This window comes from Anser cygnoides, chromosome 1, assembly GCF_040182565.1.
Source record: "Anser cygnoides isolate HZ-2024a breed goose chromosome 1, Taihu_goose_T2T_genome, whole genome shotgun sequence".
NCBI lineage: Eukaryota > Metazoa > Chordata > Aves > Anseriformes > Anatidae > Anser > Anser cygnoides.
In genome coordinates, this window is record NC_089873.1 from 158,777,612 (window position 1) to 158,801,866 (window position 24,255).

The following is a 24,255-nucleotide window of genomic DNA, read 5'->3' on the forward strand; positions in this document are numbered from 1 at the left end:
ACAGAGATGAATATTTATTCTAAAGTATAGACTCATTTTTAATGTAGCCTCCAAAAATGACTTTTTACAAAAGACTGCCAATGTAAAGTAATGTGCAAATGTAAGCTATCTTATTCTGAAATGAACTAGTCAAATAGGTATTAGTCTGGTATATAAAAAGAAAAGACAGTCCATCTCTAAAATGAAGTATTTAAATAGATAGTTAATCAGGGCAGTTAACCACTAATGACACCAATTAATCAAGAAATGAAAGCACATTCACCTTGTAACCCCCCCCACACACACACCAAATCCATTATGTTTTGAAAGAGATTGATTGTGTTTATACAAAAAGCCAACATTGTAATTTAATTATTATAAGACAATGTCAAACAGCTTGTAAATTTGGTATCAGAACTACAGTCCTAGCTCAGACTAGTCTTGCACAGTCGTTAAATGTTTTGCTGTGTAAGGAGTACAGGACAGAACACTGCTTGAATAAGTAAGAGCTAGAAACTATAGGAGGAGAAAAAAAAATCCCCTGTGAAAATAATAATAATAATGTTTTTTTTAAAAGTATTCTAAAAACAGACAACAAAAACTTAAACATTGCCAAGATATAGATTTCATCCCAAGACTCATTTTTATACAGTTAATGAAAAGGAGTTTTACAGAAAGGTAAAATCAGTTTTTCTGATCCAAAGACATTATAAGATGGAAAAACATGGAATTCTACAAAAAGGAAAGAATACAGTTGATATTACTAGTGAGGCTGTCAAGAAAATAGACATACCTATAGAAAACACAACACCACCACATCTCCGACAGAGACTATTAACCTATGTTAGTAAGAATCATAATTTTAAAATTGCAATTAACTGCTACAGTGACTGCTTGGCTGACACTATTTAATCCTTTTTCTCATCTATACAAGTTAATTAAGTCAGGATAATATATTTATTTGTATCTTTCTTTTTTAACAGAAAAATTATGATGACTGCTCTGCTCTTCCTCAGTGTTTTAATTTTGTTTACAACCACTTATGTGATCACAATGTTCTTCTGTGATGCCAGCAAGAACCAGCATCACTGAGACACATGCAGGATTATGACAAATACAAGTATCCAGCAAAGGTCAAGAAAGATAAAACACAATCAGAATATACCAAACTGACATACTGATATAGGAAAGATAAATCTGAGAACAAAATAAGAACAGAATTACCACTCCTCCATCCTTTCATTCTGAAACTTTCTGTAATGTTTTATTGTTTGCAGCATATTATTCATAGAGTGAGATATCTGATGGGCATTGCTTTCACAGAGAGGATACAGCTTAGCAGTACTGATGTGCAGAGTCAAGGTGAAGATCTATAAGCTTCATGAGATCAATTTGGTTTGAATCTAAATCTCATGCAGTGCACAAAAACAACAACAACAAATAGCAACAGCAAAAACAACAAAACACGATCATTAGCGTGTATTCTTAATTGTGTAATGCAGCAAGACAACTCAAGAACAATATATGCTAAGAAAAAAACCTCTCTAATCATTATTATTAATATTTAAGACCATTGTGGCCAAAAATTCCAAAAGATTTTAAGATATTTGGCAGTCATGTTTTTCAGATGCTTAAAATAAATGTTCAAAAGTTGCCCGCAATCACACTCTTAAAATACACTTTATATCTTGACTTCATCACAGCAAAAGCCTATTTTCTAATGAACAATGCACACTCTATATAAGAAAAGACTAAAGAAGGGCTTCTGCAATTGTATTTTTTTGATATGGTATATAGTACAGAAGATATCACTGGCCAGTTCTAATGACCAGAAGGAATGCTAAAACCCTTTTCCCAACAGTACACAAAAAATTTTTGAATTCACCATCCATATATGTAAATCTGATATAAATAACTATGTTCCCTTGATGACATCTCTGCTTTCATCTGATTTTGAAGAATTTTAGATTCTAAGTTTTATGGTTAACAAAATATGTTTCTTATTCCATGTAGCTGAACAGGTGCTACTGCACACCCCAAAACAAACTGATGAGTGCTAAGGATGCAGAATCAGCCCTTTCAATACAGTGGAGTAAATTTTATTAAAAAAAAAAAAAATGTTCTCCACTTACATGATGAAGTAAGTTCTAAAACTGCCTCGGGGGGGGAGGGGGGGGGGGGAATCTTAGAAAAAACACTGATCAGGCAAATTGGCTCTTTCAACCCTTACGGCGACTGGACTGCTGCTAAATTTAAGGTCACTGGAAGTCTAATAGCTCTTGGCAAGAAGCTTGACATATTCTCTAGCAGTTACAGTAATTTAATTGTAGTTATCTTACAATATTAAAGTGTATGAGCCAATTTCCTGTAATAAGCTTGATTAAGATGCTTCTCATATATCCACAGATACAGTTTTAAGTCTCCTTTGAAAACGATAAATCATGACCAATAGAACCTGTTTCTCTTCATTGCCTGTAAAGGGTGCACAAGTAATTAGGTCACAGGTAAATGACTGCTTTGTAGGCACATCTATTTGGCCAGCTGAAGATTATCCTTCATGTCTACTATATGTGTTTGGACACAAATGATTCTCAGGCATTGCATTCATATTTTGCCTTGTTTTCCATAGGAACCTACCTATCTGCAAACGTATCACTTCAAGCCCCAGCAACAGTAAGGTAAAACATCAGACTCAATCAACAATGAAAGAAACAGAAAACTGAGGTCTGAGTCACATGGTACACATGGATAGAGGTGGAAAGTCATATCAGAAAAGTAAAAGACTTTTTCAGAGCATCAGATGCTTAAGCTACTTATTCATCCATCATTTTTCCACAGACTAAAACGCAGTGCTAACTTAAGCACAGAACCATTAGGTCAGTGCTCAGTAATTTAAGTAAATATCTCACGTCTTTATGGGCCAGACCTTTTTAGTTCTAGTGAAGGACTAAATCATGTAATGTCTATCTGAAAGTCAGATCTTGCTAGTGACTTCAATTGTCAGCTGAACCACAACAAAATTCCAGTCTTGACAACGCCAAAGTATATATATTTTTTATATAAAAGTGTATATGCAGAAAGTTAAGATGAATTCAAGTTTTTACGACCTTTTTACAAATCCATTTATCTACCTATCAGTCACAGTTATGAGTTAGAATCTATATAGTAAGATGAAGATATCTCTGTTGAAATTGTCCTTGATACCCTCTTGATATCCTCTTGAGACTTTTTTCATCTCCGTGAGTTGTAAATCGTTAGACAGCCTTATTTAGAAATGTCCAGGCTGTTTGTTATTAAGGTCTTAAGATGAGTATCTTATGGTGCTCTCATTTCATTGATTTAGACAGAATGAAAAAGCTGTGCATTGAATTCTTGAAAATCATTTCCTGTATTAAACTAGTCATGAGTACAGACAGGAAAGAGACTTTTCTGAAAATTCTTTCGGGTTTTAATATCCTTGAGCCTGAGATGAAGAAAGACTTTGCTAAAGGTCATTATTCTGTCCATCATAAAGTCATCTGAAGATTCCTGAATTTTTGTTTGCCTTGCTTCTCACAGTTATCGACTTTATAAATGTTCTAACTGTTATGATTTAATTTCACATTTGCTTTCTGGAGGGATAATCTTTTGGAAAAAAAAAAGTGTTGATATCTTTAATATATGCAAATAGGGCATTTGAATGAGGGGTTTGGTGCCTATAACTTTCACATTTCACATTCATAAAGGCAAGGGCAAAAAAACCTGAAAGGCTAGAAATATGCCCTGCTTCTATTAAAGAAATGTAGTACATGAGGAACAGTGAAGGAGAAGAACATAAGTAGAAAATAATTCAAGAAAAAATATGGTTCGTAGATACCATAGGTGGAGGGCATTATTCATTTCAATAATGTTAGTTGTCTTCTTTGAGTGTTCTACCACTATGACATGCTATTTGCCTGCTGATAGTGGTCCGGTCTTCTCTAGGAAAAAAAAAAGAAAGAATCTGACAAACTCCTGAAATCATTGTGACACAGCTACTCTGAAACTATACTGAAAGGTTTTCTGTTCCAACATGAAAATGACACAGAATCATGAAAGAAAATGAAAAAAAAAATAATAATAATTAAAAAAAAAAAAAAAAGATAAAAACATTAGGCACAAATCTTTCTTTCAAGAATCAAAGCTGTAACTTCATTTCTCCTCTTGGTACGTTTAGCTACCAAGTCTTTGACAGTTTAAGTCTGTGCACTGTTTGTGCAAATGGTCAGATCTAGGCTTCGACATCTTTGGATTTTGCTAAGCTAAGGAAAGTGATCTTTTACAAATGAACTACCTTATTAGCTAAAATCACTTCATCAATTGGGCAGCTATGTTAACAAGAGTCATATGTATCATTTTAAACTTTAAAGTTGGTTGCGTATAGCAAGTTTCCATCAGAGATGAAAGCATGAACTACAAAATAGCTGTCATAAAATACTTTAGAAAGAAGCACAAAAGAATTTACTTTAAGGCAAATATGGCATTTTTTTCCTCTGAGAAATATTTAGTTTGACTATAGATCAGCCACATATTTAATCTCATATATACTTCGGCTAAAAGAGGAAAAATATGAGTTTCAGTTTAACTCTCACAAGCCTGTCTGCAGCAAGACAGACTATGTTATGTACAGTATGTGTTCAAATTGGTAGTGATCCCACTTTAAATTCCTTCATTGTACTACAGAGAATTAGAATTTTAGAAATTCAGAGCAACTTCAGTCTTCAGATAGCCTATTCTTCCAGGTTGTGTTTGACTCCAGAACTCAAAGAGGACTTTATTAAATGAAGTATTCAGGACCAAAATTTTCTTAATTTTATGATCTACGATCGATTTATAATAAAGATTAAGGGAAGGGAAGGGAAGGGAAGGGAAGGGAAGGGAAGGGAAGGGAAGGGAAGGGAAGGGAAGGGAAGGGAAGGGAAGGGAAGGGAAGGGAAGGGAAGGGAAGGGAAGGGAAGGGAAGGGAAGGGAAGGGAAGGGAAGGGAAGGGAAGGGAAGGGAAGGGAAGGGAAGGGAAGGGAAGGGAAGGGAAGGGAAGGGAAGGGAAGGGAAGGGAAGGGAAGGGAAGGGAAGGGAAGGGAAGGGAAGGGAAGGGAAGGGAAGGGAAGGGAAGGGAAGGGAAGGGAAGGGAAGGGAAGGGAAGGGAAGGGAAGGGAAGGGAAGGGAAGGGAAGGGAAGGGAAGGGAAGGGGGGAAGGGGTAACATGAATCTAGTAAGTAAGAATAAAGCAAATATTTATAGCATATATAGAAAGAAGGTGTTATATCTTGTAGAAGGAATCCATAGAAAATGAGCAAGATAAGTGAATTGAAATAGAAACAAGATGACAGAATCTTTGAAAATTGAAGATGTCTTTGTGTACCATTAAAATAAACACGTGTTCTTAATGAGGATTGTTACATCCATTTTTTAATTGCATTCTTAAATATGTAACATCTCTAGACTTATGAGTTGCATTTCTGTATTTGGTGCCAAGATTTTTTCTGTACTGATTATAATGTATAGGTACTTTAATATAGAGAAAATAATAGGTGGTAAAAGATTTTTTCATATAGGAGACAGAAACATTATTTTTATTTTTAGGTGATTAGCTATTAATACAGACTATTAGTTAACAGTTAATTTACTTTATAAGTATGAGAATGAAAACCCAGAACTCGATATATTGGAAACCTATTAATTTTTGAGTATTCTCTGGTACCAGAAACATATTCTGGTCTTGCTACTATGCAGTACTGAGTATCACTGATAATTTTTATGTTCAAACTATAGCTCACAAATTTTGGTTGGAAAATAAAAATGTAAGAAAATTCATATAGATCACCTTATTCCTGTAGAACACATAAGAAAGAGTGTAAGAACAGGATTAGCCTAAAATAACTCTTCTTCAGAACTGTCTTCTAGTTTCTAGAATCAAAGTGGTTTTAGTTGTTGATACTTTGGTGTTTTTTGTTTGTTTGTTTGTTTGTTTTGTTGTTTTTCTTTTGGCTGTGGAGCAGGGGTGTTCTTAGATTTTAGTCTGAGGAGGTTTGATGATGATGGGGATACTCTTTTCATTTGATTTTCCCCAGTGATATTTTCTTCTACAAAATTTTCACAGTTGCTTTGTAAACTCATGTAATCACCTATGCGGTGTGGAATTACACAGAATACTGTGTGAATAAGGGTCTTCTTTCTGGGGAGGTGGAGTTAAATATGACTGCTGATAGTTTCATTAGATGTCCCTTATTTTTGAAAAGAAAATGAACAGTCATTCCCTTCTTCTATTTTCAATGCCACTCAGGATTTTAGAGACCTATTTCAATCTTCTTTCATCTCCTGTTTTGCCCCCTGACAATTTTCTACTGTATTTGCTGACTGACTGTGCAGAAAGCACACCATAGCTTTGATTGCCTTAACAGACTTTATGAACCATATCTAGACCTCAGGAAGCTGGATAAGAGTTCTGAAATTGCCCTCAATCATTAGTGTGCCAGTGTATTTATACAATAGCTTTAAGAATATTTTCTGCTTTGTTATCCATTCACTGTCTAATTGTTTTCAGTATATGTTTTACTTTCATGTTCATTCATACTGAGCACTGGTAGTTTCATAGAACTACCTATTAAAATCTTAAGATCTAATTCCTGAGTAATATTTTATATTTGTCATAAATTTGTTGACTCCAACTGCATGGGATTTCTACATCCAGATACATAATAACCTTCTCATGTTTTAGAACTAACCATTTATTCACGATTTTGTTGTTATTGTTATTGCTTTTTCACTTCTAGACTTTTTGTAAGTCTTTAGTAGGGACATGATCAACTGGTTTCAAAAATCCAAGAATACATCGTTGTTCATTCCCTGAAAGAACTCTAATAAATGTTGTGACTCGTGGTTTCACTTTACAAAGGGCATTTCATTTCTTTTTCAATGTACCATATCAGTCCCTGGGTAGCTAATACATTCTTTAAAGTAATCTCTACATGTTTTATAACATGTTGGACACTGTTGTGCCTTTGCCACCATTGTGATAGTGTCTTGGCCACTGCCAAGACAGTTTCAAACAAAAGTGTTCATGCCTATTTTATCCTTGAAATGTTTTACAACTCTTCAAACTTTGCTCCAGTAATTTGTTATAGCTTTGTTGTTGGTGGTGTTGGTGGAGATCTGTTCTGCAGTGTTTTCCAGAAATATTTTCTATTATGAAACATGATCTCTAATGCATTTCACATTAAAAAGTTTTCATTTGGGACTCTTCACAAGCTGTTCTCTGTGAAATGAAAACTGGGGGGGAAAAAAATATATATATATGCTCTGACCATGTATTATTTCAGTGCTCCTTCATATTTTAATAGTATACTGATCCTAAAAATAAACAAATAAGTAAGTAAATAATTAAATAAATCAGACAGAATGGGCAAAAGTTATTTGCAAGTGAATTTTTTAACTCTTTGGTTCAGAAAAGTGTTTACAAAACAAATGTAGGATACTGGCAGACTGAGATAACAGAATTGTTTCTACAAGGTATGTATTTGTATCATCATCAAAGTTTAAAATGGGACATTGTCTATCGAACTATATGTAGTACCTCTCATTTGCAGTTAACATTCTAGGTCAGTACACATGAAGCATTTTGTGATTCAAACAGTTCTGGTGGAGAGGAAGAAAATGAATATATCAACATCTCACACCCATCCCCAAAGAGTCTACCAACCTGAAATCAGTTGTCAAAAATGCATTAGAAACATATTCCAAGAGATGAAAATTCACAGTAGTATTCAAAGAAAATAAAACATCAGAGCAGACCCTCTGACTTTTTGACCTACAGTCAGTCCTGTCTAATGTAAACAACATTTGATGTAGGTCAAAACACCAAAAATTTTTATTCTGAGTAAGCTTCAGTTGGGCAAACAGAATACTTTCTTTGAATGATATTTTTCCCTCTTGTGTACTCTCTAAATATGTGTGTGTGTGTGTATTCCAAACATTATACAGGTATACAGGTATTTCTATTTCTGGAAAAAAATAAATAAATAAATAAATAAAAATTCTGGTTTTAGTTTAATACTCAGGCTTCTCAAGGTAACAACAAGAACCTCCTTCTTTCTCTTTTTTATTCTAAAAATGCCTTTTCTATTCCTTTTGCCCATTTTGCGTTGTGAACACAGATGAGACTACATTCCAGCAGCAGATATGTCAGCTTTTTATCTTGCCAGGGTAACATAAAAATCTCTGTGCACAAATGTGTCAAACACTGCTATTTTTAATAATGTAATGAAAAAAAAGAACAAGGAGTCTCCAGTAAATTTCAATATGCATAAGCCAATTTTTAGAAGCGTTAGCCTTAAGAACTGCTGAGTTTGAAAGTTTACTTATCTCAGTCTAGTATGTATTTATTTATCAAAGATAAATTCTGAATGTGTGATTCCTTACAATAGATGTGTTACAGTGAAAAAATGATTTCCCACAGGATCTTTTTTCACTACATTCAGACTAATGAGCATCTTCACAGAATTACTTCTTTCTACCTGTGTCAGTAGAAAATAAAATGATAAAAATAGAGATGATACTGTATTTTGAAAGCAGTATTTGTGACTACAATTCAAGATCATCTTTAATTCAAAGATCTGTGACACAGATACATGTGATTTTTTTTTAAATTTAAATGAGATTTTAAGGATGATACTCAAAGTCAATTAATTTAAAACAATTCTAATTAAAATTTCATTGGTTATGGTATGTGAGTGGGAAGTCAATTTTTCATCTTCACGATTTTTTCTCAGACACTACAGTAATTCTGTTATACATCATTGTAACTTTGAACACCATTGCAGTTTGATGAGATCAAACAGGATGGTACAGAATAAAGCAGAGCATTGGGATGTGATGTGGCTCCATAGAACGGAAAAAAAAAAATTGTCTGCTTTTCAAACTATTTAAAAAATGAGTGAGAAACCTTCTTGGGAAAACTTTTAAATATTTTTTCAATATATGTGTATTTAAAAATATTGATTGATTTTTTAAATCATTCAACTTTTTAAATGTTTGTATCTATTTTACATATAGAAAAATAATTCTAAAGATTAAACTTTTTTTTTTTTTTTGTAGAGTTCCCTAGTATTGTAGAAGCAAGTTTTACCTTGATAGATGAGTGTTTTGTAAGAAAGCAGGTAAATTTACAGTATAATAGCTACTCCTCTTTTATTTTAAATTGATAAACACTTAACATTCATCCTAACAAACCTTGGACAATGAATTAATATCTTAAGTTGCGAAGAGGCCTACTTTTCTTTAGTGACTGTAGAGAGGTTTAGACCTTTTGTCTTCATTTGGATGCCAAGGACAAAGACTTGAGAATCCTTGTCCAACCTCATGTCTGGCCCTGCTTTGAGCAAGAAGTTGGAGCTGGAGAGCTCTTCATGCCCTTCCAAACTGAATCATTCCATTATTCTGATTGAAGAGAGGAAAGATAGCCCCAAACCACTTTATGTGATGTTCATTGTTCCACTTTGATATTTCTTATGCTTCCGGTTGGATTTTTCACCCTCAGTGTGGTCCTGTTGCACCACAGTCACATGAATATGAATATATGAAATGTGACATTTAAAACTAGTGTTATTACAACAAGCGGTGTCACAGCAATCAGTATAATGGACACAGACTCTGAAAAAACAGAGGGGAGGGCTTGGGGTGAAATATCCAGTAAAGGGTTGGATATCTGGAATATATTGGGAATTATTATAAGCAGAGATTTTGAGCGCACTTATCCTGTCTACGTATTGTACAGCTGAAATTACCCTTAATTCTGAAAAGCTTTGCCCCTTAAATTCTTAAATAAGGTACATATCCAATAGATGATTTACAATGTAATTAGAAAACATCTAAAAGTATTTAGTTCAGTGACCAGTAATACAACAATCAGTTTTTAATTTATGCTTCACTATTTTTCTCCTATCTTCTAGCATGTATCATTTCAGTTTTCAGAAGACACATTAAAATCACATTTGTTAAAATGAGGGCCTGTATACAAAACAGTCTGGTGTACTATGTTACAAAATTTCTCCCTGCTAGGCCATGCTTCATTACGTCTATTCATTTTAAACAATTACCTCTGAAGAAAATGAGCAATAAACAATCTATGTGAAGAGGAGCTGAGAGTTGTCTTGGTCCTCTAGAACATATGTTTTAATTACATGTTGGTTTTTTTTAGTGTTTGTACTTTAAAAGCTCATAAAAAGAAAGTAAAATATGATAAAATAGAATACCATGTTCTTATGTGAGAGAATGTACATAAAGTAATGAAGGAACAAACATTACAACTTACATTATTAAGTAAAAAAAATAAATGTGACTAACCTTGTAAATTTTGGTCTTGAATAGGGGTGTATGTGTGTACGTGTGTGTGTAACTTGTATGTGTGTACCTGTGTGCCTGAAGTAATAACAGTAGCAAATGCATTGAAATCTTGAATCACATATGTGCATATAGACTATGCAATCTTTACGCACAAAATTTGGGGGAATTATACAAGCATATAAAGAACACATTTTTAAAATATATATTACAGCAATAGAATGTTTTCAACCTGCATTCACCTTTAATTTTGCTGTTAGCAAATTGCATGTATTTTTAGTGTTTTTTTTTTTTGCCATCTATTCCTTTCATAGGTCATCCACTTATCATAGAATCACAGAATGGCTCAGGAAGGGAGGGACCTTAAAGATCATCTAGTTCCAACCCCCCTGACATGGGCAGGGATGCCGCCCACTAGGTCAGGTTGGCCAGGGATGGCGTCATCTCAGGTTGGCCTCATCCAACATGGCCTCTAGGGAACACCTCCAGGGATGGGGCATCCACAACCTCTCTGGGCAACCTGTTTCAGTGCCTCATCAACCTTACAGTGAAGTTTCCTCCTGACCTCTAATCTAAGTCTCCCCTATTTAAAACCATCCCCCCTTGTCCTGTCATTATTTGACTGAGCAAAGAGTAGCTCTCCATCTTTTTATAAGCCCTCTTTAAATATATTACTTATAACTCTAAAATACCACAGAGTCTATGCATGTATATGTATCAACAAGCATTACATAATGGAAGCATAAAGGCAGAACAAAGAATTAGAATAAAATGTCAGGAATACATATACATATAAGTGCTTAGAAATGAGAACATCAACATACTCTTGAATTTTTACACAGACTGAATGTTAATGTTAAAACCCACCCCTTTTATTTTGATCATTATTTTTCAGTTCTTCGCACTGTGTATGATAAGGGATCTCTGAAGTATCTTCTATTTGAATTTTGCAAGAGATAAGCGATAAGCTTTTGTCTTCATTAAAAATGACTAGGTATAGAAAATTTTGTATATTTTTGTTCTCTCCAAATATTTTTTCTAGTTGTTTTTCATTAGATGTAAAAAACTGGATGACTAGTATAAATAAATGTTGTAGTAAACATCCATCCTACAAACAGGTAGTCTGATCATTTATATTGTTGTAAAGATAAAGCAGAATGTCCAGATAAAAGTCCTAAAGCCCACTATTACTTGAGAAACTGCAGTTGTGTAAAATTCATTTGATGATGTGATTCAGTGAGGTGTGAATTAACCAGTAATATACAGCAAATGCACTCCCACTTTATCTTTTTTTTTCTTTTTTTCTTTTCTTTCTTTTTTTTCCCTAACTGATTCTGCTGTGGTTTAGTCTATGTTACAAAGTCTGATATTTCTAATGCTGGTTTCTAAAATCAAGTACATTCAGAGTATTAGAAGTAAATACAACATAGCAGCTTTTTCCCCTGTAGTGGCAAGCTCCTGCTTGCTAAACTAAAGGTTTACAACTGTGTATTTTGTAGACTGTATCAATATAAAGACATGCACATTTAAAAAACAACAACAAAAGCAACAACCACACACACACAAAAATAATAATAATAATAAAACTTTTTTTGTTGTTGTCTACAAACAAGATAATTTGGGCATAAATATTCTTGTTCTCTATAATCACTGACCTCCCAGAAAGTTCTGGGCCAGCATTGAAGTTTCTTAGGAACTTATCAAGGGTATAATGAGCTCAGTAAAAGCAGACAAGAAAATTCCAGCATGGTCCAGTGTTGACCTGGATCTGTTCTTTGATGTGTCTCTCTGGCTGCAACACCTGGCGGAGTGTAGGACAGGAGTGAGCATCCAAGAAGACCAGGGGAAGCCCATCTATTTTCATTTGACATTACTATCAGCTTATGAAGGTTTAAATGGATCATGAGTTTAAAGCTCCTAGTTCCTGAATACTGCTACTACTTTCAGTGGGAAGAAATAGCACTCACAGATGTGTCAGGCCCCTTAAAATCTAGAGGTATATATTTTCATCACTGAGTGGAAGGCAAATGGGTTCCCATCTTTGTACTTCGGTTAAGTACTGAAATTAGAAGAGATGAAATTGAGCCTACAGAAACGGCAGAATTTTACATTTGAATGATTAATTTTCTCTTTTTCTCCAAAGAAAGGGTAGATAATTTGTTGACAGGCATTAGTAGAAGTCAAATGTTTCACAGCATAGTTAATTTCAGAGATTACAATGAAATACCACATTTTAACTGCTTTGGACCTATGCAAAAATACTTTGAACGGATTCCAAAATTCTTTTAACACAGCAAATAACATCATTTTACCTCATAGGGTTTTTTTGTTGTTGTTGTTGTTTGTCTGTTTCCAAAATATTACTCATTATTTGTAGTCATTCTGCCACTGTCTTAGTTTCCTGTTACAGAGGTTGTGTTTATGTCAACAACGTACATCGTGAGTTGTGTATTACATTATTAAAAATTATGAAGCTACCATATTAGTAACTTCAATATTTTTAATATTACTTAGTGCTAAATAAACATTAACCATAAAGAATGCTCCAGACATATATGGACCCCTAAAGCAAAAGAGAGTCATCTGAAATATATGCTATATCATAATATGTTATAGACAGTCTGAAGAAGTTTGAAGCAGACGATAGGAACTTCCACAAAACTACACAATGTCCGTATCTGAATTTTGCTACAGTAAATAAGAAAGGCAAATTAAGAGAATTCCAAAATGTATTATTATTGGCATCTGAAAATTCTTCAACTTTATCTCAAAAATTACAACATCAGGTTAGGAGAAAAAGTACTCTTTCCCCATCTACATATTTAAAATTGTGACAGAGAGAAACATAACAAATCTCTTGGACTTTCAAGTGTTCCATTTCCCCATAAGCCTATCTCACACAGACTTTCTTCCCCAACTGTCCCAGTGAGACTTTTAGCTTCCTTTTCATTTGATCCTTCCCTGACATAGCACACAATAAAATTCAATTTTCTTCCCCTAAGACAAAAGAGGAAAAAAAAAAAAAAAAAAAAAAAGCAATACACCTTAATGTTTGCTTTGAAAGGGGAATGGAGAGATAAATTTTAAATAAATAAATAAACAGATAACTAGATAAATAAATCAATAAAGTACTCGAATAATGAAAATAATCCAAATAATAATTTATGTCTAAAAACTTCAGTATTAGTAGTGGCACAAATCATCACTGTCACAGATAAACTTGCTGCTTGATTTTTGTGGATGACTGCATTGATAATAGCACTCAGGATTAGTTGAAATCCTGTATGTTGTTGGAAGCCAAACTATTCCTTAGAGGGATAGCAGTACATTGAGCAGATTACAGTTACTATTTTTAGGCAATTTGCTTTCTGAAACCTCTTTTTTCATCTTCCCCAACATTTTAAAATAAACAAATAAAAACTCCCATTTCTGAATTTTGTACTGTCATGCACAGTAGTATCAAGCAAAGGGATGAGACAGAAGAGTAGAATTTCTACTATAGCAGAAATTTTACAGGTGTTAGAGAAATGAGAGTCTATTGTGCCAGTTCATTTAAGCTCCATTTATGCTCAAAGTAGTTACCAAGACACTAAAAGTGAACAAGTCCTGCTGGGCCTATTCAAAAACATTTGCAGTAAACCAGCCAGCACTGCTTCATTTAAAAGTTACAAGTTTTAATTTCACGTGGGAATAATGGGAAAATTTATGTCTACCATGATTTTATCAGACTGATTTTATCCCCCCTTATCATGTAAAGTCTCTCTCTTTTTTTTTTTTTTTTCCCATGCATAATTGGCACACATCATAGATATATCTCGAATCTGCCCAATTATCTACCTACACAGCTTTTCAATTAAAGGATCACGGTGTGCATCATGATAGTATATTCTTGAAAGACCACAGTCTCTGTATGCAAGCTAAGAGTTTTGTTACCAGAAGGAGTATGCACTGATTTTTACCTGACATTTCATCTTCACTGTAGCTCAGCATGTACAAGAAATATGAAAGAAGCAATCCTCAGTCTCTTTCGCTGACAAATATTTAATAGAACAGCAGTAGCTGTAAGTGTTGGTGGCCTTAGCTCTGAATAGAAATGTCAGTAGTAGCACTATAATGCAACGTCTATCTGTTCAGACACTTCAGAGAATGAAATCTGAGTGCAATACTTATAATAAGACACTAACATTTATCAGTGCACACAAGGACACATGCACAAAAATATATGAATTACTGCAAGATGCTTTAAGATATGTTATTAGCTACATTTTCAAAGGTCAAGAAGTGATATATAATGAACATAGAATTACAGACTACAACATACAACCTGTTAACTAAATTAAAGCATTTTTAAGAATGTAAATTTTGTCCCTCCAAAGATGAAGCCTATATTAAAGAAAGTCAGTAATTATATTTGGAAGAAAAATATACTGAATTCTGCATCACCTTATCAGTAAAAACCTCTCCCTCCACCTTTCTGGGTAATCTGGGTCCAAACCGTTTGCTCTTTTCAATAAATACATTTCACTTTTCATGTTGTTCATGTAGTGTAATATTAAATAAATTAAATAACCATGTCTTAATTAGTTCTGGATGTTTTTAAAAAGCATAGCTTTTTAAAGGGTACCTAGGATGTCAAAATCAGGCTACCCATGTATAGATTGGACTACCACTTGACATTTAGACTCCTGCTCTCTCACCCACACGTGCTTTATTTGACTTAAAGATATATTAACTCTGCTCTGGATATCTTCCACCATTTTCTTTATCCAGCTGTGTTATTCTGATCATTTAATGACTGAGTTTATTCCCTCTGCCCACTTTCTCATCTTCTCTGATAAAATGTTCTGTTTTTATGTTCTCCTGCCCATACATTTACTGTGGAATTTCTCTAGGAAAAAGTCATGAAACAGTCCAGCAAATTTTACTTTCCCATTATAATTCCTTCACAGATTGCCAATTCCAATGCTCCTCATCTGCCTTTTTAAGAGGTTTTATTTTGATCAGCTGTATTAAAGTAACAGATTTAAGTGCACTGTCAAACACAGAGCAGATGCCCGGGATATTCTTCCACTTTGAATCTCATTAGCAAAAATCTAATGTGCTAATTTAATACCACGTTGGGGCCCAGAGAACAGACAAAGATGATGTATATTTATCATGTCATCCTCTGCAGCTTTTTTCTCCAATTGCAATAGAGAGACTGCTATAGTGTTCTGCTTGTAGAGGCATTAGCAAAGTAAATTTTAACCCTGTAGGTAATTCTAGCCATTACTTTCTTAAATATATATATATATATAAAATAATAAAAAGCTATGCAAAAGTTACTATTTTTCCAGATTAATGGCAGTAACATACAGGATCAAATTCCATTCTGTGCTGTTAACACATGTTAACACCTGCCTTGAGGTTGACTGTACACAAACTATCTATGCATCTATTAAAATCAGAGGCTCTTTGGGGATCTATTCTACTTCTTAAATATAAGTTATAGTGTAATTTGACAAGTTTGGATATCAGCTACCATAACTTCTGTTTCATGTTTAATATGTGGCATTGGACAAGAATATCCAGGCTCAATGACTCAATGGATTCTAAAGACTCCAGATTCAGGTTGACCCACTTTAGTGTTGGGGGAATAGCTCTACAAAATCTGTTGTACCCACCAGCTGCAGCTTCAGAAAAGGTGCATCCATTTTTCCTTAGGCTTCAAGAAAAAAAAAAAAAGGGGGGGGGGGACAAGATAAATGGGTAAGTAGAGTGTGACGTATTTGATAGCAGATATGTGGGATGCCTATATCCTTCTGGAGCACCAGCTAGATCTAGGCAGGATACCTTGGGGCATCTCAGAAAGCACTGAACACCTACATTTAGGCAATTAAATTCCACCCTGTTGTCTTGATCTCCACTGATTACAGCAGCCAGTGGCTCTTTCAATCCTCTTGCACCTTGTGCCATGGGGGAGAGAACTCAGAGGAAAAGCAAAATAAATAAAATAAAATAAAATAAAATAAAATAAAATAAAATAAAATAAAATAAAATAAAATAAAATAAAAATAAAATAAAAATAAAATAAAATAAAATAAAATAAAATAAAATAATAGAAGGGAGGGATTGAGATAAAGACAGTTTAATAAGTGAAAGTAAAACAAACAAACAAAAATAAGTGATACAAAGGCAATCCCTCACCACTTCCCACCATCAAACCAATGCCCAGTCTCCAAGACATTACCTTGGAAAGACTATCCCTAAGCTTTACTGCTGAGCACCATGTCATATGGTACAGAGTATCCATTGGGTTGTTTGGGGTCAGCTGTCCTGGGTGTGTTCCCTCACAGCTTCTTGTCCATCCCCAGCTTCCTCATTTTGAGGGTAGTGTGAGAAACAGAAAAGGCCTTGACATTGTACAGTCACTGTTCAGCACCAGCTAAAACATTGGTGTGTTATCAACATTTAGTCTCAATTCCAAAACACATCAAAATATGTGCTGCTGTGAAGAAAATTAACACCATCCTAGCCAGACCTAGTGCAAAGGATCTTTGATCATGTGTAAAATCTAGAGCTAAATTTCAGTCACTTAATCTTTTTTTTTTTTTTTCCGCAGCTTTTAAGAAGTAAAAAATTTTAGAAAGTTTTGACACAGATGACAGAACTGTGAAATTTTTGGGGAAAAAAAAAATGGTAGTATGTACTGTGTCAGAAGGCAACATATATCTCTGTATCTTTAATGTTTTTTTCAGCCCTTATCAAAAGCAATCTACTTTAAATATGTGTTTTACTGGTGCTTTTACCAAAGAAATAAATAAATAAGGAAAAAAAAAAAAGGAAAAGGAGGAAGAGAAATGAACACTAAGCTATCTCGGCAGTGATCAGTCCTGATTAATTTAAAAAATACATACAAGCAGAGGTAAAATGATCAGATTATAAAAAAATGAGTAAATTAGCCAAGTAAGCTGGGGAAGAGAGAAAGAGAAGAAAGCTATACCTGCCATACACATCATCTGTTTCTAAAGATTCCATCAAAAGAATAATAATCAATATCATTTTTAAAAACCGGAATCAGTTCTTTTAATTCCAAGTATTGTCAGAGTATGGCTGTGGCAGACAGAATTACATAATTGCTCACATTGATAAGAGGAGTGAGATAACTGGGAAGAAACATACTTAAATTCTCAGGAGAGAAACATACTGTTATCAGAAAACTTCAGATTCTTCTGTCTTTTTCTGTACAGTAAAAACTCTGAATTTTATTCAAGAGCTAAGAATGTGGTTAGACTGATGAATGGTACCAAAATAATCCGTATTCCTGACAAAATATGGTTGCGGTAATAAAAGAGAAAGTCACAACCTTTTTGTCCTTGTGACTATAATAGCTTGACTACAGTATTCAAAAGGAAGCTTTGTTAAAAAGAAATGTTATAAAGATAATAATGAAAATGAAAAACGTTAAGGAACCAACCAATTAATCTAGCAACCTTTATATCCTTGTCTCATGCTGCCTTTTTTTTTTTTTTTTTTTTTTTTTTGGCTCTGGACATGGGATTTTCATGGCATTACTCCAAGTTATCTTGTTCTTTTATCTGATTAAAGATGAAAGAAAAGAGAATTTTAAACAAATCTATACTGTTTCATTTCAACAGTGGATATGGGGGGGAATAAAAACGCACTCAAAGCCATTAACCAACATTTACTTTTCCTGAGATATTCTAGGAGATTTTAAAAGTGAGTAACAATACTGAAGTGAAGAAGAAGACAAAGTAAGAAGGGAAAGTCTTCACTTATGTAACTGAGTGAAATATGAACACATTTATTGGTTTCTTTCATTTCCAGAACACCTTGTGTGTTACTTAACTTTAGTGGCACTCTGCTCAGATACCTTTAACTGTCTAAAAAAACAGTTGTTGTGTCAGCATTCTTTTTAGGTTCCACATATGAAAAGTTAGTGAGAAAGTTAGTGAGAAAGGCAGATTTTTCCAGCTTAAGACTACTCCTAACTCATTAGGATCTCAATAAAATTCCTTCTGTTTGTAATATATGGGTAACTATCATTTGCACAATTAGTGTTTTCAGAGAATATCTTATATTTCTGTCTCCCACATTTTTTTCCTTGGTAAGCACCCCATCAGCCTCCAAGGATTTATTTAAATTACATAATTCTCTATTATTTATTTGCAAATGTTATGATTTTGCATTTTAATTTCCTGGTGAAGGTGGCAGTGTGATTCCAGCTCACTGTCTATAGTATGGCTTAGTTTTGTGACAAAGCTCTCAGATGTGCATCTATAGCAAATGTGATTAATGATCACTCGGCAAAATTATCTGGGTTAGTAAACTTGATTTTATTTTTTTTTTGTCCAAAATGTCATACTAAATATGATAAATATACATTTTATATAACAACATAATTATGTTTAACTGTGTATTTTATAAAGGTGTATTTACATATTTCAATGTTTTTTCTCCTATGTAGAGAAATATGGAGGTATAAACATTCTTATTTCAAGTCAAAAGTACACAATAAAAAATAAACACAAAATTCATAGGAGAAATTGTCCCAAAAGCAATGTGCACAAAATAAATACTAAAAAAAAGGCTATATAAATGCAGCAATGAAGAGGCCTGGGTCATGAAACTACAGCTCTTGTTAGTTTTAGACAGATCGCAAGAAATAACTGGTGGTTGTAAATTTTTAACACTACTATAAAGCTGTTGTGACAGGAGGAAAAACTGGAAATGAAAAGGAATCAGACAGCCTTGTATAACTATCTATGTAACAACATAATTTGCAACTAAGTATATTTTTGAAAGCTAAAGTTTCTGCTTCTTAGCAAGGATTTTATACTCAGATCTTAAGAGAAAAATAATGCTATCTACATCTCTTCATCGAATGAAGTTGGGAAAAATTATATATTTCAATTGTCTTCAGAACTGTAAAGAAAATGTTCATTGATAGTTTTTGTATTTTTTTTTTAACATTTGCATTTTTTACAGAATACTGAGTATATTTTGACTCCTAGCTGTCATGTGGTGGCCCAAGTAATCTTTCCTCCTACAGGTACCAACAAGATTGCATCCAGATTTTGGACACCAATCATTATCTAAGACATACTTCACGTTGGTAGGAAATAATCACAACTATATTTAACTGATGGAAAGTTAGTGACTTATGCTAAGCCTGCCACTTGTGTTTTTTTTGTTTTGTTTTGTTTTCTTTTATGAAAAGTCCAAGACGCATTTCCAGATATCTATCCATCTGAAGACAGACATACAAAATAGTAAGGATGTCATCTTCTGAAAGAATCCTAGAATCCTAGAATTCTGTGATTGATTCTGTGAATTATGATTGATTCTATGAATGGCTCAGGTTGGAAGGGACCTTAAAGATCATCTAACTCCAACCCCCAATGTGTACTGGGTGTACACAATAGTGTACAATAGTGTCCAGTAGTGTACTGGGTTGGGCTGGGATGTTAATTTCCCTGCAGCAGCCCATACAGTGCTGTGCTCTGCACTCGTAGCTAAAACAGCAATGGTATCACACCAGTGTTGTGTCTGCTGTTGAGCAGTGCTGGCACAGCATCAGGACTCTCTCTAACCCCCCTGGGGGTGGGCAAAGATGTAAGAAAAGAAACATCACCAGGGCAGCTGACCTAAACCAACCAAAGGGATATTCCATACCATATGATGTCACACCCAGCAATGAAAGGTGGAAAAAGGAGGAAGAGGGGAGGGGTGGGCTCTCGTTGTGAAAACGTCTGTCCTCCTCCCGAACACTGGTTACATGCGTTGAGGCCCTGCTTCAAGGACGTGGTCAAGCATCGCTCATTTGTGGGAAGTAGAGAGTAATTTCTTTCCTCTGCACTTTCACATAGCCTTTACTTGTTTTGTTTAGTTTTCCCTTTCCCCCTTCCTTTTACCCTTTCCTTTTTTTTCCCTTTAGTTAAATTGTTAATTGTTTAGTTAAATTGTTTAGTTAAATTGTTTAGTTAAATTGTTAATCTTTCCTTAATATTTTTTTTTCTTCCCTTTAATTAAATCATCCTTATCTCAACCCGTGAGTTGTTCTTTCCTTTACTTCTTCCCCTCCTCATCTAAGGAGGGGGAGTGAGAGAGCGGTTGTGGTGTTCAGCTGCCTAGCACAGTAAAACCACCACATTGACGTAGGCAGGGATGCCAACCACTCGATCAAGTGGGCCAAAGCCCCATACAGCCTGGCCTTGAACACCTCCAGGGATGGGACATCCACAACTTCTCTTGGCAACCTGTTCCAGTGCCTCACTACCCTTACAGTGAATAATTTCTTCTTAATGTCTAGTTTAAATCTATCCTCTTTTAGTTTAAGACCCTTCCCTCTTGTCCTATCATTATCTACCTGAGTAAAGAGTCCTTCTCCATCTTTTTTATAAGACTCCTTGAAGTATTGAAAGGCCACAATGAGGTCTCCCCAGAGCCTTCCCTTCCCCAGGCTGAACATCCCCAACTCTCTCAGCCTTTCTTCATAGTAGAAGTGCTTCAGCCCTCTAATCCTCTTTGTAGCCCTCCTCTGGACTTACTTTAACAGGTCCCATCTTCACTAAGCTGGGGGCCCCAAACCTGGATGCTGTACTCCAAGTGGGACCTCACAAGGGCAGAGTAGAGGGGAACAATCACCTCCCTCGACCTGCTGATCACACCTCTTCTGATGCAGTCCAGGATGCAGCTGGCCTTCTGGGCTGCAAGCATGCACTGCTGGCTCATGTTGAACCTTTTGTCTACCAGAACCTGCAAGTCCTTCTCCACAGAGCTGCTCTCAATGAGCTCTTCTCCCAGTCTGTACTCCTGTCTGGGATTGCCCTGACCCAGGTGCAACACTTTGCACTTGGACTTGTTGAACCTCACGCAGTTCCCATGGGCCCACTTCTCCAGCCTGTCCAGGTCCCTTTAGATGGCATCTCCTCCTTCTTTGGTATCAACTGCACCACTCAGCTTGGTGTCATCTGCAAACTTGCTGAGGGTACACTCAATCCCATCGTCTATGTCACTGATGAAGATACTGAAAAACACTGGTCCCAAGACAGACCCCCTGAGGGACACTGCTTGTCATCGTTCTCCACCTGGACATAGAACCATTGACCACTACTCTCTGGGTGCAGCCATCAGGCCAATTCCTTATCCACTGGATGGTCCACCCTTCAAATCCATGTCTTTCCAATTTAGAGATTAGGATATCATGTGGGACCATGATAAAAGGCCTTACAGAAGTCCAATTAGATGACATCAGTTGGTCTTCCCTTGTTGGCTGATGCAGTTACTTCAACACGGAAGGCCATCAGATTGGTCAGGCGTGATTGGGGAAGCCTTGGGGAAGCCATGCTGTCTGTCCTGGATCACCTCCTTGTCCTGCATGTGTCCTTAACATTGCCTTCAGGAGGATTCGTTCCATGATCTTGCCAGTCACAGAGGTGAGGATCACTGGTATGTAGTTCCCCAGGTCTTCCTTTCTACCCTTTTTAAAAATGAGAGTGATGTTTGCCTTTTTCCAGTCACCTGTGACTTCGCCCGACTGCCATGATTTTTCAGATATCATGGAGAGTGGTTTGGCAACTACATCAGCAAATTCCCTCAGTACCCTGGGATGCATGTCATCAGGGCCCATAGACTTGTATTTCTTAAGTTGCATCAGGAGGTCCTGAATTTGCTCTTCACTTACAGTGGGAGTGACTCCACTCTCCCAGTCCCCATCTAGAGGTTCAGAGACTCGAGAGAGGTGGGAAACGTGCTCCTCTTAGGACTTGTGTTCCAGACACTTCATCAGCTTTGTAGCCCCTCTTCTGGATATTCTCCAAGGCCTTGATGTCTGTCTTGTAGGGAGGGGCCCGAAACTGAACAGAGTACTCAAGGTGCAGCCTTGCCAGAGCAGAGTACAGGGGGGTGATCATCTCTCTGGTCCTGCTGGCTACACTATTCCTGATACAAGCCAGGATGTTGTTGGCCTTCTTGGCCACTTGGGCACACTGCCGGCTCATGTTCAGGTGAGCATCAACCAACACCCCAAGATCCTTTTCCTCTGCACATCTCTCCAGCCACTCTGCCCCAAGCCTGTAGTGCTGCATGGGGTTGTTGTGCTCAAGTGCATGACCCAGCACTTAGCCATGTTGAACCTCATCCTACTGGCCTCCATCCTCTGCCCATTGATCCAACCTGTCCAGGTCCATCTGCAGGGCCTTCCTAAACTCCAGCAGATCAACACTTCACCTCAACTTGCTCAACTTGGTGTCATCTGCAAACTTACTGAGGGTGCACTCAATTCCCTCATCTGAGTCATCAATAAAGACATTAAAGACGATGGGCCCCAACACCAACCCCTGGGGAACACCACTCATGATCAGTCATCAGCTGGATTTAACCCCATTCACCACCACTCTCTGGGTCTGGTCGTCCAGCCTGTTTTTAACCCAGCAAAGAGTTTACCTGTCCAAGATATGGGCTGCCAGTTTCCCCAGAAGAATGCCGTGAGAGAAGGTGTCAAAGGCTTTGCTGAAGTCTCGACAGACTACATCAACAACCTTTTCTTCATCCACCAAGCATGTTACATGATTATAGAGGAAGATGAGGTTGCTCAGGCAGGACTTGCCTTTCATGAACCCATGCTGACTGGGCCTGATCCCCTGGTTGTCCCACATATGCTGCACGATTACATTCAAGATGACCTGTTTCATCACCTTTCCTGGCACCGACGTCAGGCTGACAGGCCTGTAGTTCACTGGATCCTCCTTATGACCCTTCTTATAGATGCGCATTATCTTACGAAGTCTCCAGGCCTCTGGAACCTTCCTGGATGACCATGTTCCCTGATAGCTCCTGCACCTTTAAGACTTCCTTCTTGATGAGCACCCAGCCTTGCTGGACCCCTTTGCCCTTCAAGACTGACTCCCAAGGGACCCTCCCTACCAGTGTCCTGAACAGTTCAAAGTCTGCCCTCCAGAAGTCCAAGGTCGAAGTTTTACTCACCCCTGACATCACCAAGAATCATAGAATCATAGAATATCCCGAGTTGGAAGGGACCCATAAGGATCATCTAGTCCTGGCACCACACAGATCTACCCAAAGTTTTAGAACATGTGACTAGGTGCACAGTCCAATCACTTCTTAAATTCAGACAGACTTGGTGCAGTGACTACTTCACTGGGGAGCCTGTTCCAGTGTGCAACCGCCCTCTTGGTGAAGAACCTCTTCCTGATGTCTAGCCTAAACCTCCCATGCCTCAGCTTGACACCATTCCCACAGGTCCTGTCACTGGTGATTAAGGAGAGTAGGTTGGCGCCTGCCCCTCCGCTCCCCCTCATGAGGAAGCTGTAGATCGCAATGAGATCTCCCCTCAGCCTCCTCTTCTCCAGGCTGAACAGGCCAAGTGATCTAAGCCGCTCCTCGTACATCTTCCCCTCTAGGCCCTTCACCATCTTCGTCACCTTCCTCTGGACAGTCTCCAACAGTTCCACATCCTTCTTGTACTGTGGTGCCCAGAACTGCACACAGTACTCGAGGTGAGGCCGCACCAGCGCAGAGTAGAGTGGGACAATCACTTCCCTCGACCAACTTGCGATGCCGCACTTGATGCACCCCAGGATACGGTTGGCCCTCCTGGATGCCAGGGCACACTGCTGGCTCATATTCAACTTGCTGTCAACCACAACCCCCAGATCCCTCTCTGCAGGGCTGCTCTCCAGCATCTCATCGCCCAGTCTGTACGTATAGTCAGGGTTGCCTCTTCCCAGGTGCAGGACCCAGCACTTGCTCTTGTTAAACTTCCTATTGTTGGTGATTGTCCAGCTTTCCAATTTTTCCAGATCTCTCTGCAAGGCCTTTCCACCCCCAGCTGAGTCTACAACTCCTCCAATTTTGGTGTCATCGGCAAATTTGCTCAAAACACCTTCTAGTCCTACA

General features: G+C 36.7%; 1 protein-coding gene across 5 annotated transcripts in view; it reads right to left on the reverse strand.

The window, feature by feature from the left end:
- Positions 1 to 24,255, reverse strand: part of GPC5 (glypican 5) — a 770,806-nt gene that overhangs the window by 228,134 nt on the left and 518,417 nt on the right. The window contains exon 8 of one of the 5 annotated variants that reach the window (XM_048078013.2): positions 2,870 to 3,938. The exons of the other annotated variants lie outside the window; for them this stretch is intronic. Coding sequence (XP_047933970.2) covers positions 3,937 to 3,938 — 2 coding nt within the window. The 3' untranslated portion in view covers positions 2,870 to 3,936. Of the gene's footprint in view, positions 1 to 2,869; positions 3,939 to 24,255 lie in introns of those variants that run through there. 5 annotated transcript variants of the gene reach the window in all.